This window comes from Somniosus microcephalus, chromosome 10 (assembly GCF_052327205.1).
Source record: "Somniosus microcephalus isolate GS21.2 chromosome 10, FLI_Smic_1.0, whole genome shotgun sequence".
Taxonomy (NCBI): domain Eukaryota; kingdom Metazoa; phylum Chordata; class Chondrichthyes; order Squaliformes; family Somniosidae; genus Somniosus; species Somniosus microcephalus.
The window spans coordinates 198895323-198911364 of record NC_140996.1 but is presented as its reverse complement, the minus strand read 5'-3'; the positions used below and the strand labels follow the sequence as shown (position 1 = coordinate 198911364).

At 46.4% G+C, this 16042-nt stretch overlaps 1 protein-coding gene across 1 annotated transcript in view; it reads right to left on the bottom strand.

Moving 5' to 3' along the window:
- The window catches only part of nek5 (NIMA related kinase 5), a 98572-nt gene that overhangs the window by 61912 nt on the left and 20618 nt on the right, over positions 1–16042 (bottom strand). The window contains exons 5-6 of the mRNA XM_085999435.1: positions 9428–9511; positions 7948–8018 (exon numbers count right to left, since the gene is read on the bottom strand). Of these exons, the coding sequence (XP_085855561.1) occupies positions 7948–8018; positions 9428–9511 (155 nt within the window). The remainder of the gene's footprint in view (positions 1–7947; positions 8019–9427; positions 9512–16042) is intronic.

Genomic DNA, 16042 nt, shown 5'->3' with positions numbered 1-16042 from the left:
GCCGTCTCATGTGGTGGACGTGGACTCGCTGAATTCCTTCAAGTGAGAGCTGAATTTGTTTCTGGCTGGGGTGGAGATCACCTCTTACAGAAGACAACACATTAAAGGACTTTGGAGAGGAAAGGGAGGTTGGAGATGGGGCGGTAGTTTGCAAGGGCAGAGGAGTCAAGGGTTATTTATTTTATTTTTTTGAGGATAGGGGTGGTGATGGCAAATTTGAAGGCAAGGGGGGACAGAGAAGGACCTGAGGAGAGAGAACCGTTAACAATGTCAGTTGACATGGGAGCCAGAAAAGGAAGTTGGTTGGTCAGCAGTTTAGTGGGAATAGGGTCGAGGGAGCAGGAAGTGGGTCTCATGGACAAGATGAGTGCGGAGAAGTCATGAGGGGAGATTGGAGAGAAACTGGAGAAAGGTGTGAGTTCAGGGCTCGGGCAGGGGGAACCTTAGAGGAAGTTTGGCCCGGCAGGCTAGGGGAAGGAAGGGAAGTAGCAGAGGCAGCTGATCGGAAGGTCTCGATCTTGGAGACAAAGAAGTCCATGAGCTCCTCGCACTTGTTGTTGGAGGCAAGGTGGAGGAGACAGGGGAGAGGGGTTTAAGAAGACGGTTAGCAGTAGAGAATAGAAGCTGGGGGTTATCTTTGCATTCCGGAATGATCCTGGAATAGTGAGCAGTTTTGGCAGACGAGAGCAGGACCCGATAATGCTTTATGTGGTCCAGCCAGATCTGTCAGTGAATGGCTAAACCAGTTGTCCGCCATATCTGTTCAAGTCTGCGTCCCTTGGACTTAAGGGAGCGAAGATGAGAGCCATACCGGGGGGAACAGCCAAGGTGAGAGAGAGTAATGGTTTTAATTTGTTTTCCTATAGATAACAAAGTTATACACAATCTATTTTTACATTCAAGTCCAATTTCCATTATTGCCTCAGAACCTATGCCTGAGGCTGTGATCTCCTCCATCAAAAGTTTAAAATATTTAGGTCCAAGACAATTTCATTTTTTGTTCTTTTCTAACCAACAGCCAAATGCAGATGAAAGCATGGCAAAATCAGACAAATGGAAATATTGTCTCAAAATTTAGTTCTACATCTTTACATACCAAAGCATGAGCTGTAGTTCAAAAGCTAATTTTAAATTTCCATACAGTTAATCAATACCATGGCACTTTATGTTAATCCTTGTGTACTGCTGTTCCTATTGCTCAGCTCTTCCAAAATTGATATCAGGAGATATCTAATTGATTGATCTGCACATTTGTCAAAAACAGGCTGCTTCATCCTCTGGGGTTTAAAAACAAACTGGAGTCCACCAAATATAATACGAGGGAACCAGACTCCAAATACTGGAGCTATGTGCTCAGGGGGTATGTCATTGTTCATAGAAATCCTTTTTTTAAATTCATTCTCGGATATGGACATCACTGTCAAGACTGGCACTGAATGCCCATCCCTAGTTACCCTTGAGAAGGTAGTGGTGAGCCTTATTCTTGAACTGCTGCAGTCCACATGGCGAAGGTAATTCCATAATACTGTTAGATAAAGAGCTCCAGGATTTTGACAGTGATGTTGAAGGAACGGCAATATATGTCTAAAACAGGTTGGTTTATGACTTGGAGGGGAACTTGGAGGTGATGGTGTTCACATGCATTTGTTCACCTTCTCCTTGATGCTGCCGAAGAAGCCATGATGACTTGCTGCAGCGGATCCTTTAGATAGTGCAAACTGCATCGGTGGTGGAGAATGTGGCTATTTAAGCTAGTGGATGGAGCACTGATGAAACGGACTGCTTTGCCCTGGATGGTGTCGAGCTTCTTGAGTGTTGCTGCAGCCGCACCCATCCAGGCAAGTGGAGAGTTTTTCATCACGCTCCTGACTCGTACCTTGTAGATGGTGGAGGGGCTGTGGTGAGTCAGAAGATGAGCCACTCACTGCAGAATACCCAGCCTCTGACCTGCTCTAGTAGCCGTGGCATTTATGTGGCTGGTCCAGTTGAGGTACTGGCCATTGGTGACCCCCCAGGATGTTGATGGTGGGGGAATTCGCTGATGATAATGCTATTGCATCATAAGGGGAGGTGATTAGGCTCTCTCTAGTCCGAGATGGTCATTGCCTGTCACTTATGTGGCATGTTACTAGCCACTTATCAGCCCAGGCCTGTATGTTGTCCAGGTCTTGCTGTACACAGGCATAGAATGAGGAATTGCAAATGGAGTTGAATACTACAATGGTATGAGGCGCGAGTTGGCTAGGATGGATTGGGGAATGTTACTTAAAGGGTTGATGGTGGATAGGCAATGGCAAACATTTAAAGATCGCATGGATGAACTACAGAATTTGTTCATCCCTGTTTGGCATAAAAATAAAACAAAAAAGGTGACTCAACCATGGCTAACAAGGGAAATTAGGGATAGCATAAGATCCAAGGAGAGGACATATAAATTGGCCAGAAAAAGCAGCAAACCTGAGGATTGGGAGCAGTTCAGGATTCAGCAAAGGAGGACAAAGGGATTAATTAAGAGGGGGGAAATAGAATATGAGAGTAAGCTTGCAGGGAACATAAAAACTGACTGTAAAAGCTTCTATAGTTATGTGAAGAGAAAAAGACTGGTGATGTCAAGCGTAGGTCCCTTGCAGTCAGGATCAGGGGAATTTATAATGGGGAACAAAGAAATGGCAGACCAATTAAATACATACTTTGGTTCTGCCTTCACAAAGGAGGACACAAATAACCTCCCAGAGATGTCGGGGAACATAGGGTCTAATGAGAGGGAGGAACTGAATGAAATCAGTGTTTGTAGGGAAATGGTGTTAGGGAAATTGATGCGATTGAAGGCCGATAAATCCCCAGGGCCTGATAATCTACATCCTAGGGTACTTAAGGAAGTGGCCCTAGAAATAGTAGATGCATTGCTGGTCATCTTCCAACATTCTATAGACTCAGGCACAGTTCCCATGAATTGGAGGGTAGCTAATGTAACCCCACTATTTAAAAAAGGTGGTAGAGAGAAAACGGGGAATTATAGACTGGAAAGCCTGACACCGGTAGTGGGGAAAATGCTAGAGTCAATTATAAAAAATGTAATAGCAGAGCACTTGGAAAACAGTGACAGGATCAGACAAATTCAACATGGATTTATAAAAGGTAAATCATGCTTGACTAATCTACTGGAATTTTTTGAGGATGTAACTGGTAGAATAGATAAGGGAGAACCAGTGGATGTGGTGTATTTGGACTTTCAAAATGGTGTATTTGGACTTTCAGAAGGCTTTCGATAAGGTCCCACATAAGAGATTAGCGAGCAAAGTTAAAGCACATGGGATTGGGGGTAAGGTACTGACTTGGATAGAGAACTGGTTGGCAGACAGGAAGCAAAGAGTTGGAATAAACGGGTCTTTTTCCGAGTGGCAGGCAGTGACTAGTGGGGTACCGCAGGGATCGGTCCTAGGACCCCAGCTATTCACAATATCTTTTAATGATCTAGACGAGGGAACTAGATGTAATATCTCCAAGTTTGCAGATGACACAAAGCTGGGTGGGCATGTGTGCTGTGAGGAGGATGCAGAGAAACTCCAATATGATTTGGACAGGTTGGGTGATTGGGCAGATGCAGTATAATGTGGATAAATGTGAGGTTATCCACTTCGGTGGCAAAAACAGGAAGGCAGATTATCTGAACGGCAATAGATTGGGAGAAGGGGCAGTGCAATGAGACCTGGGTGTCCTTGTGCACCAGTCGCTGAAGGTAAGCATGCAGGTGCAGCAGGCGGTTAAGAAGGCAAATGGTATGTTGGCCTTCATAGCGAGAGGATTCGAGTACAGGAGCAAGAATGTCTTACTGCAGTTCTACAGGACCTTGGTGAGACCACACCTTGATTATTGTGTGCAGTTTTGGTCGCCTTATCTGAGGAAGGATGCTCTTGCCATGGAGGGAGTGCAGCGAAGATTCACCAGACTGATACCCGAGATGGCAGGAATGACGTATGAGGAGAGATTGGGTCGATTGGGCTTATATTCACTTGAGTTCAGAAGAATGAGGGGGGATCTGATTGAAACTTATAAAATTCTAACAGGACTAGACAGACTAGATGCAGGAAGGATGTTCCCGATGGCCGGGGAGTCCAGAACCAGGGGTCACAGTCTAAAGATAAGGGGTAAGCCATTTAGGACTTAGATGAGGAGGAATTTCTTCACCCAGAGAGTGGTGAACCTGTGGAATTCTCTACCACAGAAGGCAGTGGAGGCCAATTCATTAAATATATTCAAGAAGGAGTTAGATATATTTCTTAAAGCTAAAGGATCAAGGGATATGGGGAGAAAGCAGGGACAGGGTACTGAATTTGAATGATCAGCCATGATCTCATTAAATGGCGGAGCAGGCTCGAGGAGCCGAATGGCCTACTCCTGTTCCTATCTTCTATGTTTCTATGTTACTGTGCAAGTAACACTGTGAATCCCATTTCTGTCCTTATGATGGAGGAAAGGTCATTAATGAAGCAGCTGAAGATAGATGGGCCTGAATAACTCATGATAGGGTGGTAATTGGCCGGGTTGGATTTGTCCTGCTTTTTGTGGGCATGAGATATCTGTGCAATTTTCCACATTGTTGGGTAAATATCAGTGTTGTAGCTGTACTGGAACAGCTTGGCGAGAGGCGTGTCTAGTTCTTGAGCCCAGGTCTTCAGCACTACAGCTGGGATGTTGTTAGGGCCTGTTGAAGACTGGCACTTGTGATGGTGGAGATCTCAGGAGGAGGTTCCTCCTGTTAGTTGCTCAATTGTCCACCACCATTCGCAACTGAATGTGGCAGGACCACAGAGCTTTGACCTGACCCATTGGTTGTAGGTTTGGTATTGCTGTCCGTAGCATGCTGCTTCCGCTGTTTAGCATGCAACCTATTCTGTGCTGTAGTTTCACCAAGTTGGAAGCTCATTTTCAGGTATTCCTGGCACTGCTCCTGGCATGCTCTTTTACACTCCGCATTGTTAGTCATCTGGTTGAATGGTGATGGAGGAATGAGGGATATGCCGGGTCATGAGGTTACATGAGATTGTGGTGGTATACAATTCTGCTGCTGCTGATGACCCACAGTGCCTCATGGATGCCCAGTGTTGAGCTGCTAGATGTTCTTAATCTATCCCATTTAGCACCATGGTAATGCCACATGGCATGATGAAGGGTGACCTTAGTGTATAAGACAGTGTCTGAAACTATGTTATTTCTGCAAGATTAACTAATAATAATATACATTGGGAAATTTGGGGATATTCAACATGGTAGTGGCCATGAAATTTGTATCTTCAATAGTTAAAAAAAATATAATTCAAAAATATTACGTGATCAACTGAGCTGGTGTCTGTTACAGTTTTGCAATATTTGCAGGAACTATACACGGTATCATCTTTTCCAATACAATTGATTTTGCAGCAATGATTTTAGTTGGTAACATGGCAATTTTAGTTGGTAACCTAGTAAAACTGAAGTCAATGGGAATCAGGGGAAAACGTCCAACTGGCTGGAGTCATACCTAGCACAAAGGAAGATGGTTGTGGTGGTTGAAGGTCAATCATCACAGCCCCAGGACATCGCTACAGGAGTTCCTCAGGGCAGTGTCCTAGGCCCAACCATCTTCAGCTGCTTCATCAATGAACTTCCCTCCAACATAAAGTCAGAAATGGGGATGTTCGCTGATGACTGCACAGTGTTCAGCGCCATTCACAACTCCTCAGATAATGAAGCAGTCCATGCCCGCATGCAACAAGACCTGGACAACGTTCAGGCTTGGGCTGAAAAGTGGCAGGTAACATTCGCACCACAGAAGTGCCAGGCAATGACTATCTCCAACAAGCGAGAGTCTAACCACCTCCCCTTGACATTCAACGGCATTACCATCGCCGAATCCCCCACCATCAACATCATGCCGGTCACCATTGACCAGAAACTTAACTGGACCAGCCACATAAATACTGTGGCAACAAGAGCAGGTCAGAGGCTAGGTATTCTGCGGCGAGTGTCTCACCTCCTGACTCCCCAAAGCCTTTCCACCATCTATAAGGCACAAGTCAGGAGTGTGATGGAATACTCTCCACTTGCCTGGATGAGTGCAGCTCCAACAACACTCAAGAAGCTTGACACCATCCAGGACAAAGCAGCCCGCTTGATTGGCACCCCATCCACCACCTTAAACATTCACTCCTTCCACCACTGGCGCACCGTGGCTGCAGTGTGTACCATCTACAAGATGCACTGCAGCAACTCGCCAAGGCTTCTTTGGCAGCACCTCCCAAACCCGTGACCTCTTCCACCTAGAAGCACAAGGGCAGCAGGCACATGGGAACACCACCACCTCCAAGTTCCCCTCCAAGTCACACACCATCCTGACTTAGAAGTATATTGCCGATCCTTCATCATCACTGGGTCAAAATCCTGGAACTCCCTACCTAACAGCACCTGGGAGTACCTTCACCACACGGACTGCAGCGGTTCAAGAAGGCGGTTCACCACCACCTTCTCAAGGGCAATTAGGGATGGGCAATAAATGCTGGCATTGCCAGCGACGCCCACATTCCATATACGAATTTTTTAAAATCAAAATTAAGACAAAAGGAAGCAATAGTACAGATTACTGGAGTTTGTAACCGAATATTCTAAAAATGCAGCTAAGCAACAGCATAAAAATGATAGTCTGTAGCTTAGCAACATTTTCTTGTTAATATTAAAAATTATGATGTACAAACAGTTTATTATGAGCTACTGATTTAGGTATGGAATAAAATTAAAAGCACAAATTTTAATCCCTGTTTTACAGACATTCTTTCTGGATTTCTGAAGGCCAGCCAGACTAAAGGTGGTAGATTTTCAACTTCCATGGCAAAGAAAATAGGGCAGTTTCTAGAATAGGCATTTGATCCACAATGCCAGTTTTATCTCCAGATGGCAAATTGAAAATCTACCCCCTCGAATCTCAAGAGCTATTTCCCATGAAATGGCCAATTTAAGAAAAACAACAAACAACTATGGTTATTGCAAATGGCTGTAAAAAGGAATTTAAAGAGCATCTGGTTCTTAAGTGGTCATTATAGTTGAATGTTATTTTAAATTGCTACTTATACTATCGTATATACTTAATATCTTGCTTCTATGTATGAAGTATAAATAATTTGTTATTATAGTCTTTACAAATCTGGTTTAGCTTTTCATATTTTCTGCCATTCCATAAAATGAAGCCAGTGTTATAATCCTAAGTAAATCTCAGAAAGCAAGATACCACAATGAGGATTAAATTTAGACCTTCGCTACATTATCTCTGAGACAAAAAGCAAAAGATGCAGATTTAAAACCATAAGGGATGTAGTCCACTTCTGCAGGCGCCAGGCGGTTGTCACAGAATCATGGAATCATAGAAATTTACAGCACAGAAGGAGACTATTCGGCCCGTCGTGCCTGTGGTGGCTCTTTGAAAGAGCGCTTGTGCTTAGTCCCACATCCTGCTTTTTGTTCGTAACCCTATAAGTTCCTCATCCCAAATACCTGTCCAACTCTCCTTTAAAGTTATTTATGGAATCAGCTGCCACCACCTTTTCAGGTAGAGCGTTCCAGATCCCGACAACACGGAGTGAAAACATTTCTCGTCTCCCCTCTAGATCTTTTGCCAATGATTTTAAATCGATGGCCTCTGGTTATTGACCCACTCACCAGAGGGAATAATTTTTCTCCAACTACTCTTATCAAAACCTCTCAGCATCCTGAAAACCTCTATTAGGTCACCTCTTAACCTTCTCTGTTCTAAGGAGAGCAGTCCTAACTTATCCAATCTTTCCTCATAACTGAAGTGCCTCATCCCTGGTAACATTCTGGTAAACCTCCTTTGTACCCTTTCTGACAGGTCACTTGAATGAGAAAACCGAGTTTTAAAAGCCCATGCTGTAAAGGTTTTAGTTAAAGGAAACTTACTTGCTCAACACTCGTGCTATTCCAAAGTCTCCAAGTTTTACAGTCACTCCTTTATTACAAAGAAAAATGTTCTATGGATAAAAATATATTTTATTTTATTCACAATGCTAAACACAGTAGCTTAAATTCCCATGACACCCACAGCTTCTGCTCTGAGCAAACTACGTTAATTTTTTCAATGCTCAAAACTATTGTTTAATTCCAGATATGAAATTCTGCAGACACCTATAACATTTATTGATGAGAATACATAACATACCTTTATATACCAGCCAATGTCATTAATGCATTTTAGGATAAAGAAAGGAACATAAAGATGATCGCACTGCGGTTCGGTTCATTGGAATTCTAGGAAGTGGTTTTCAGCCGTGCTACAGCAGGGGGGCATTGAACAGAGGCTAGGCATCCTACCAGAAGGAGGGGGTGAAAGGTCAGAGGAACCATTCCTTGGGCCACTCTTACAGGCTAACTGGTGACCTATGGCCTTTGCCAAGGTAGTCTGATCTCCATAAGGAAGTGGCAAGTGGAAGGAGAAAAGGAAGGAAAAGTAAATTAAATTATCAAAATTATCAAAACATCATAAGGAAAGGTGCTGAAAGGTTGAAAACCATACAAAGGAGCAAAAGGCCTATAAAACATCACAGCTAGCAGCCAGCCACAGCTTGCATCGACGAAGCCTCCTGCTTGCCTCGATGACGACTCAATCTTACCCTCCAACCTCAACTCTCTCTTAATGTGCAGCGATCTCAAAATGTGCGCAATTATTTGATAATGTTAATGTATCTCCCTTGGAGCACCCTCTCAAAGTGTAAAATGTAAGTTGTACAATATCTTAACCGAGTATGTAAATCTTCTACATGCCAAAAGAAACAAAGAAAAATCAAATCAAAGAAAAAACACAAAATGACGAAGAATTTGGACTCCAATAACAGAGCGAGCAGGATGCACTGAATAAGAACATAAGAAGTTATAGTATTAAACCAGTATCTCCAGTATAAAGGGACCATAAACCATACTCAAAAGAGACTATGGGCTGAGAACAGAATGTGCAGATAAGGAACTTGCAGGAATTCACACAAATTTAGGATCTTAGAATTTGGGAAACTCTCATTACGTTAATAATAAGGTTAGAGAGGCACAGCATAGAGCTACCTGTAATGGCTTTCACTTAAACTATTCAAATCTATTAATTTAATAACTGAAATCTTGCCATACTAGCTGGTAATTTTATCAAACCCAGTCCAAATGTTTGCAATATGTCAGTAATATTTTAATTAAAACTACTGGGAATGATTCATTACCTGAGCCTTTTAAGTAGGTATTATCTAGATTTGATAGAACATCAATGTTTACAATCATAAAATGTTTTAAATGTAAAATGTTCTCTAAAACAACAGAAAAAATGCTGCCATAGTTCCAAAAGGGTTAAATACATCCGATTATTATTACATGCTTAGTTATGTGCCTTTCCGACATTTACCTGTGTTTTGATATCTCGGTGCAGGATCTTCCTGTCATGAATGTGTTTCAGCCCCAAACAGATTTGCACAAACCAGTCCAAGACCTAAAAAAAAAGGTTATGGAACGTCAGCCATGTATTTTTGATTTTTAAAGCACAAAAACATTTAATTATGAAAACCTAATGTAGTGTCCGAGGATCAATAATACTCAGACTGCAGGAGAACAATAAAACAGGTATTTACTGAACAGAGAGTAATTCAAGACTGAAGTACAGAAGCCTGCTATGGCTTTATATACAGGGGTGGTCACTGCCGGTACTGCAGTATAGAATCAGTTCTTCTCTTAAAAGGTACATACACAACAATTCCTCCCCTTTTAGATAAACAGTACATAACATTCATTTAACAACTAAATAACTAATTACAAATACAATTTTCTCTGTACTATATACAGGTAGACTATCCTTTATCCGAAAACCTCGGGACCAGCCGAGTTTCGGATAAAGGAGAATTTCGGATTTCGGAAGGTGGGTCGGCGGGGGTCCGCGGGGGTCCGCGGGGGGGTCGGCGGGGGGTCGCGCGCACGACTTACGCTGACGCTCAGCGTAAGTCAGTCGGGGTCCGCGGGGGGGGTCGGCGGTTGTCGGGGCCGGCGGGGTCCGCGGGGGGGTCGGCGGTTGTCGGGGCTGGCGGGGTCGGCGGTTGTCGGGGCTGGCGGGGTCCGCGGGGGGGTCGGCGGGGGGGATCGGCGGTTGTCGAGGCCGGCGGGGTCCGCGGGGGGGTCGGCGGTTGTCGGGGCCGACGGGGTCCGCGGGGGGGTCGGCGGTTGTCGGGGCTGGCGGGGTCGGCGGTTGGCGGGGTCGGCGGTTGTCGGGGTCGGCGGGGTCCGCGGGGGGGTCGGCGGTTGTCGGGGCCGGCGGGGTCCGCGGGGGGGGTCGGGGCTGGCAGGGTCGGCGGTTGTCGGGGCCGGCGGGGTCCGTGGGGGGGTCGGCGGGGGGTCGTGCGCACGACTTACCCTTTATCCGAACTTCCGAAACCGGAACCCTCTAAAAACCGAAGGTTTTTTCGTTCGTACGCACGACTTACGCTGAACGAAAAAACCTTCGGTTTTTAGAGGGTTTCGGTTTTCGGATGTCCGGATAAAGGGTAGTCTACCTGTACATCAACTGAAATAATCATTTATAAGTTCAGTCTTTGAGGAGGCTTCCTGATCCTGACTGGATAACGTCTTTCTCGAGTATCCTGTTCTTGCGGCGGAGTTGATTCTGGCTCATTGTCATTGGTTGGTTCGTCAGCTTCCAATACCACTGCTTCTGAGGTAGACGCAATCTGCACTTCGGGTTCATTACCAGGTGCACCTGCTCGTGGTATGGGTTTGGCTTGTTCCTGTGACTCTAGAATCTGGTCAGCATGGCGTCTCACGATGCTGTCTCCAACGTCCACCGTGTACATTAGTGGTCCCTGCTGTGTGCATATCGTTCCTGGCTGCCATTTTTCTGTTCGGTAGTCGCGGGTCAAGACTGGTTGCCCTATCTTGAAGCTCCTGGTTGGCTTCTCATTTATGTGCTGGAATTGCTTATCCTCAACATCTCGTCTTATGTTTGGTTTGAGCAAATCCAGGCGACATCTTAGCCTTCGGTTGAAGAACATTATGGCTGGAGTTTGGTTGGTGACTGCATGTGTCGCATTCCGGTAAGCAAACAAGAAATTATCCACCTTGTGTTGTAGTGGTATGTCGTCATTATGCATTGCCTTTATTGCCTTTTTAAAGGTCTGAACAAACCTCTCAGCCAATCCATTTGTGGCTGGATGATATGGGGCAGATGTGTAATGTTTCACCCCATTATTCCTCAGAAACCTCCGGAAATCCTCGGACACAAACTGTGGCCCATTGTCGGAGCAAATCTGTTCTGGCAAGCCATTCCTGGCGAAGATGGTCCGTAGGACTGCAATAGTTTTCTCCGTGGTGGTGGAGGACATTTTGATGACCTCTGGCCATTTTGAATGGGCGTCCACAGCGATGAGGAACATTGAGTCCATAAATGGACCAGCAAAATCAATGTGTACCCGTTGCCATGGAGAGGAGGGCCACTTCCATGGATGTAGCAGGGCCTGTGGTGGAGCGTTTTGGACCTTCTGGCATCCTGTGCATCTCTTGGTCATATCCTCGATTTCTTTATCGATTCCCGGCCACCACACAAACGCCCTGGCTAGGCTCTTCATTTTTACCCCTCCCAGATGACCCTCATGAAGCTCATTGAGCACTCTATCTCTCAACTTGGGTGGAATTACCACTCGGGATCCACATATCAAGGTCCCCCGGCACACTGACAGCTGTTCTCCTTGGCGAGAATGCTGGCAACAGTGAGTCGCCATGTGCTGGCCATCCCTTCACCGTCAAATCATAGACCCGAGAGAGTGTTGGGTCATTTCGGGTTTCCTTCTCTATACTTGAGTTTGTAACAGGTAGACATTCGACTATGGTCGCATGGAATATCTCAACAGGGTCCACTGCAGGTGCTTCCTCTACCATAGGCAACGGTAGGCGCGACAGCCCATCAGCGTTTCCATGCTGCTTCGTACCCTTGTATTCTATGTCGTACTGATGTGGCCCTAGAAAAAGTGACCATCTTTGCAGCCGTTGCGCCGTCATCACCGGAACGCCCTTCTTTGGGTTAAAAATGGAGACCAGGGGCTGATGATCAGTCAGTAGGGTGAATTTCTGCCCGTGCAGATAGTGATTGAACTTCTTCACCCCCCACACCAGGCTGAGGGCCTCCCTGTCAATCTGGGCGTAGTTACGCTCGGCTGAGTTTAACGAGCGTGACGCAAAGGCTATTGGCCTCTCGGAACCGTCAAGGAATTTGTGTGACAGCACCGCTCCGATGCCGTAGGGAGACGCATCACATGCTAACCGAATCGGTAGTGTTGGATTATAGTGGGCCAATACTTCTTTTGAAGTGATTAGGCATTTACATTTCTGAAAGGCACGCTTACACTCATCACTCCATTTCCATGTTACTCCAGTTTGCAGTAGGGCGTTCAGTGGGTGCAGAATTGTAGATAAATTCGGCAAGAACTTATGGTAGTAGTTCACCAACCCGAGGAACAACCTCAGTTGCTGGAGCCTTGACTACAGCCTCAATCTTGTCCGGCGACTTATGCAACCCTTCCTCATCAATCATGTGGCCACAATACGAGATTTGTCTCCTGAAGAACTCGCATTTGGGGCGGTTGGCTCGTAGCCCATATTCCTGTAATCTCGTGAGCACCTGCTCCAGGTTGGCAAGGTGTTCACTGTCATTTTCGCCCGTAACCAGGATGTCGTCCAAATAACACTGGGTCCCCGGGATCCCTTGCAGGACTTGTTCCATCGCCCTCTGCCAATTGGCCAGGGCTGATGCTACCCCGAATACCAGTCGATTGTACTGGTAAAGGCCTCTGTGAGTGTTTATCGTGAGGTATTTCCTAGATGCTTCTTCCACCTCCATTTGTAGATACGCTTGGACCAGATCAATCTTTGTAAAGCGTTTCCCTCCAGATAGTGAGGCGAAAATATCTTCTACCCGTGGAAGTGGATATTGTACTGTGTGCAGGACTGGGTTCACAGTTACCTTGAAGTCCCCACAGATGCGAACCTTCTTCGGTTCCCCAGGCGTGCTGCTCAATGATTTCTTCATTACAGGAACGATGGGTGTGGCCCACTCGCTCCAGTCCACCTTGGACAGCACACCCGAACGCTCCAGACTCTCCAGCTCTGCTTCAACGGCTGGGCGGATCGCGTAAGGTACCGGTCTGGCCTTAAAAAATTTTGGGTTTGCGTTATCTTCGATTTTTATCATTGCCGTTACTCCTTTTAGAGTCCCAAGTCCTTGTTGGAACACCTCTTTCGCGTCAGTTAGAATTTTTGACAGTCATCCAGGTGTGACGTCATCATCCTTTTTATCAGTCACAGTTAGCGCCTGAATGGAATGCCAATCCAATTGTATTTTTCGGATCCATTCACGTCCCAATAATGGTGGTCCTCCATCTGGTAGTATATATAGGTACAGTTTCTGTGTTTCCTTGCCGTTGTATTCAACTGGCACCCTTATTTTTCCTCTGGGGTAGAATTTTTGCCCCGTGTATGTCTTCAATACAATGGACGTGTCCTTCAAGGGTATGTGTGAGAATAGCCGCTCATAGTCTCGTCGATTCATGAGAGTTAGGGCTGATCCTGTGTCCAATTCCATCTTTACTGGGGCCCCTGCTATCATGAGGGTGACCCAAATGGTTCGGTGATCCTCCTTTGCGATCACGTTGTGTAACTTTAGACAACTTAGTCTCCTGCTCCCGGAGTCCTTATCACTCTCCTGATCTTCCGAACTACTGTCTGTCAATTTCTTTACTTTCTTGTACTTTTCCTTAGTAGTTCTTGTAGTGTTGGTTTTCTTTCCCGACCTGCAGACTCTTGCTATGTGTCCCATTTTCCCACATTGCCTGCATACTTTGTCCTTAAACCAGCAGTCCTTCTGATCATGGGTTGTTCTGCCGCAGCGATAGCACTTTTCTGCTCCATACGCCATTTCGTTAGCGCTGTATTCTTGTGGTTTCTGTTGTATTTCCGCAGCTCCCCGTGCTGCTGCTTCGTAGGATACTGCCACGCTGAAAGCCTGTTCTAGCGTCAGGTCCTTTTCCGAAAGTAGTCGTTTCTGGGTTCCTTCACTCTGGAGCCCGCAGACAAACTTATCCCGTAAGGTGTCTGCCAGTCCTGCTCCGAACTGGCAGTGCTTCGATAACTTGCGTAGTTCCGTAAGATAGTCAGCATTGTTCTCATCTTTGTGCTGGTTTCTTTTATGGAACTTGAATCTTTCTGCTATCAGCAGCGGTGTAGGGTTTAGGTGTTCCTGTAAGATATTAACAATCTCTTCAAAACTTTTCTCCATTGGTTTAGCTGGGGTAATTAAATTCCGCAATAGGCCGTACGTTCTCGCGCCCATCAAATTTAATAATACCGACGCCTTCTTTCCATTGGCCACCTCATTGGCATTGCAGTACATATCAATTCTTTCCACATACGTGGTCCAGTCTTCTACCTCGTTGTCGAAATCAGTGATACTGCCACTCTTCGGCATCTTGGGTGATTTAAAATGGCGCCTCCCGCGCTTTTTCTTCTTCCCCAATGTAATAAAATGGCGCCTCCTGCGCTTTTCCTTCTTCCCCAATGGAATAAAATGGCGCCTCCCACGCTTTTCCTTCTTCCCCTTGCTGCCACGCTGCTCCTAGCGTTCTACAGGGTAATGGCGGCGACCCGCGGCTTCGGCGCGTCTCACTTTTCCTTCCCCGCGTTCTATCCTCTCCACGCTGCCCTGTTCTTGAGCACCGACCGCGCCCTGTGCGCTCCACCCTCTCTCTCTCTCTCTCTTCCTCCCGACGACGCTTCACGGCCCCTTTGCAGAGCCGCTCGATTGAGCCCGAGCCCGCCGCAGTCCGGAAGGGTCAGCGCACTACCTGCTACCAGCACGACTTGCTGGAACACCTCGACTGGGGAGCCAGGCCCAGCTCTCCACAGCCTCCCCTGCAACTCTCCGATGGATCCCTGGGCGGTTGCCTGCGGTCGACGCCCGCCGTTCTGACTTCGACCTCCAAGGAGCTTCTCTTCAGGGAAAAGATCCCCGTGAGGTGATGCAGTACTGCAGGTGAGTTCAAACCTGCCCGTCGCCAGTGTAGTGTCCGAGGATCAATAATACTCAGACTGCAGGAGAACAATAAAACAGGTATTTACTGAACAGAGAGTAATTCAAGACTGAAGTACAGAAGCGTGCTATGGCTTTATATACAGGGGTGGTCACTGCCGGTACTGCAGTATAGAATCAGTTCTTCTCTTAAAGGTACATACACAACACCTAATGGCCAGGATTTTAACCCCCCTCACCCAGCGAGAATGGTGTATGGGAGGGGTTAAAATTTGAAAAATGTAGCTCCCAGCTCCAACCATCACGTTCCCAGCCACTGTAATTTTTATGACGGCTTCTCGAGGCATCAACGAGGCTCCCGCTAAAGGCAGGTGGGAGCCTACTTAACATTCAAAAGTCATAGCCCGATGACATAATTGGCATGGCGATGCAATCTTTACTTCAAGTCAGGGGGAGTCCCGCACTGTCTGCTGCCCAGCAGAATCATAGCAGGAGAGGCCAAGGCAAGCTTCCTAAAATTACTTTTCTCAGAAATCCTTGTGGGCCTGGCCTCCCCCGATCGCCATGGAACCCCCAACCCCCCTTCCCCCCACCGATCACCTCCAGCCTCTGCTTTCACTGACTGCCGGGCTGCAGTCTCCTGCCGCCAAATTGCCGCTCCCGCAGGTGTCGGTAAAACTCTGAAAACTTTTATTTAAATGGGGCCCTGCCGTCAAGATCGGCAGGGCCTCCAGGTTTGCACATTATTCGGCTGCGCCACGCACTTTGAGGCTCGCACGCACAGTTCCCGCCCCCCCCCTTTTAAAATCGGGGCCAATGTTTTAGTAACTACAGTGATTGGTCAACTACAACAATTTGCATCCTTAATATACTCAAACATCCCAAGGCACTTTGTATAGGAAAACACAGGCTGAGCAATAGTAAAGGAGTTAGGATACTTTACCAAATGCGTGGTTGAAA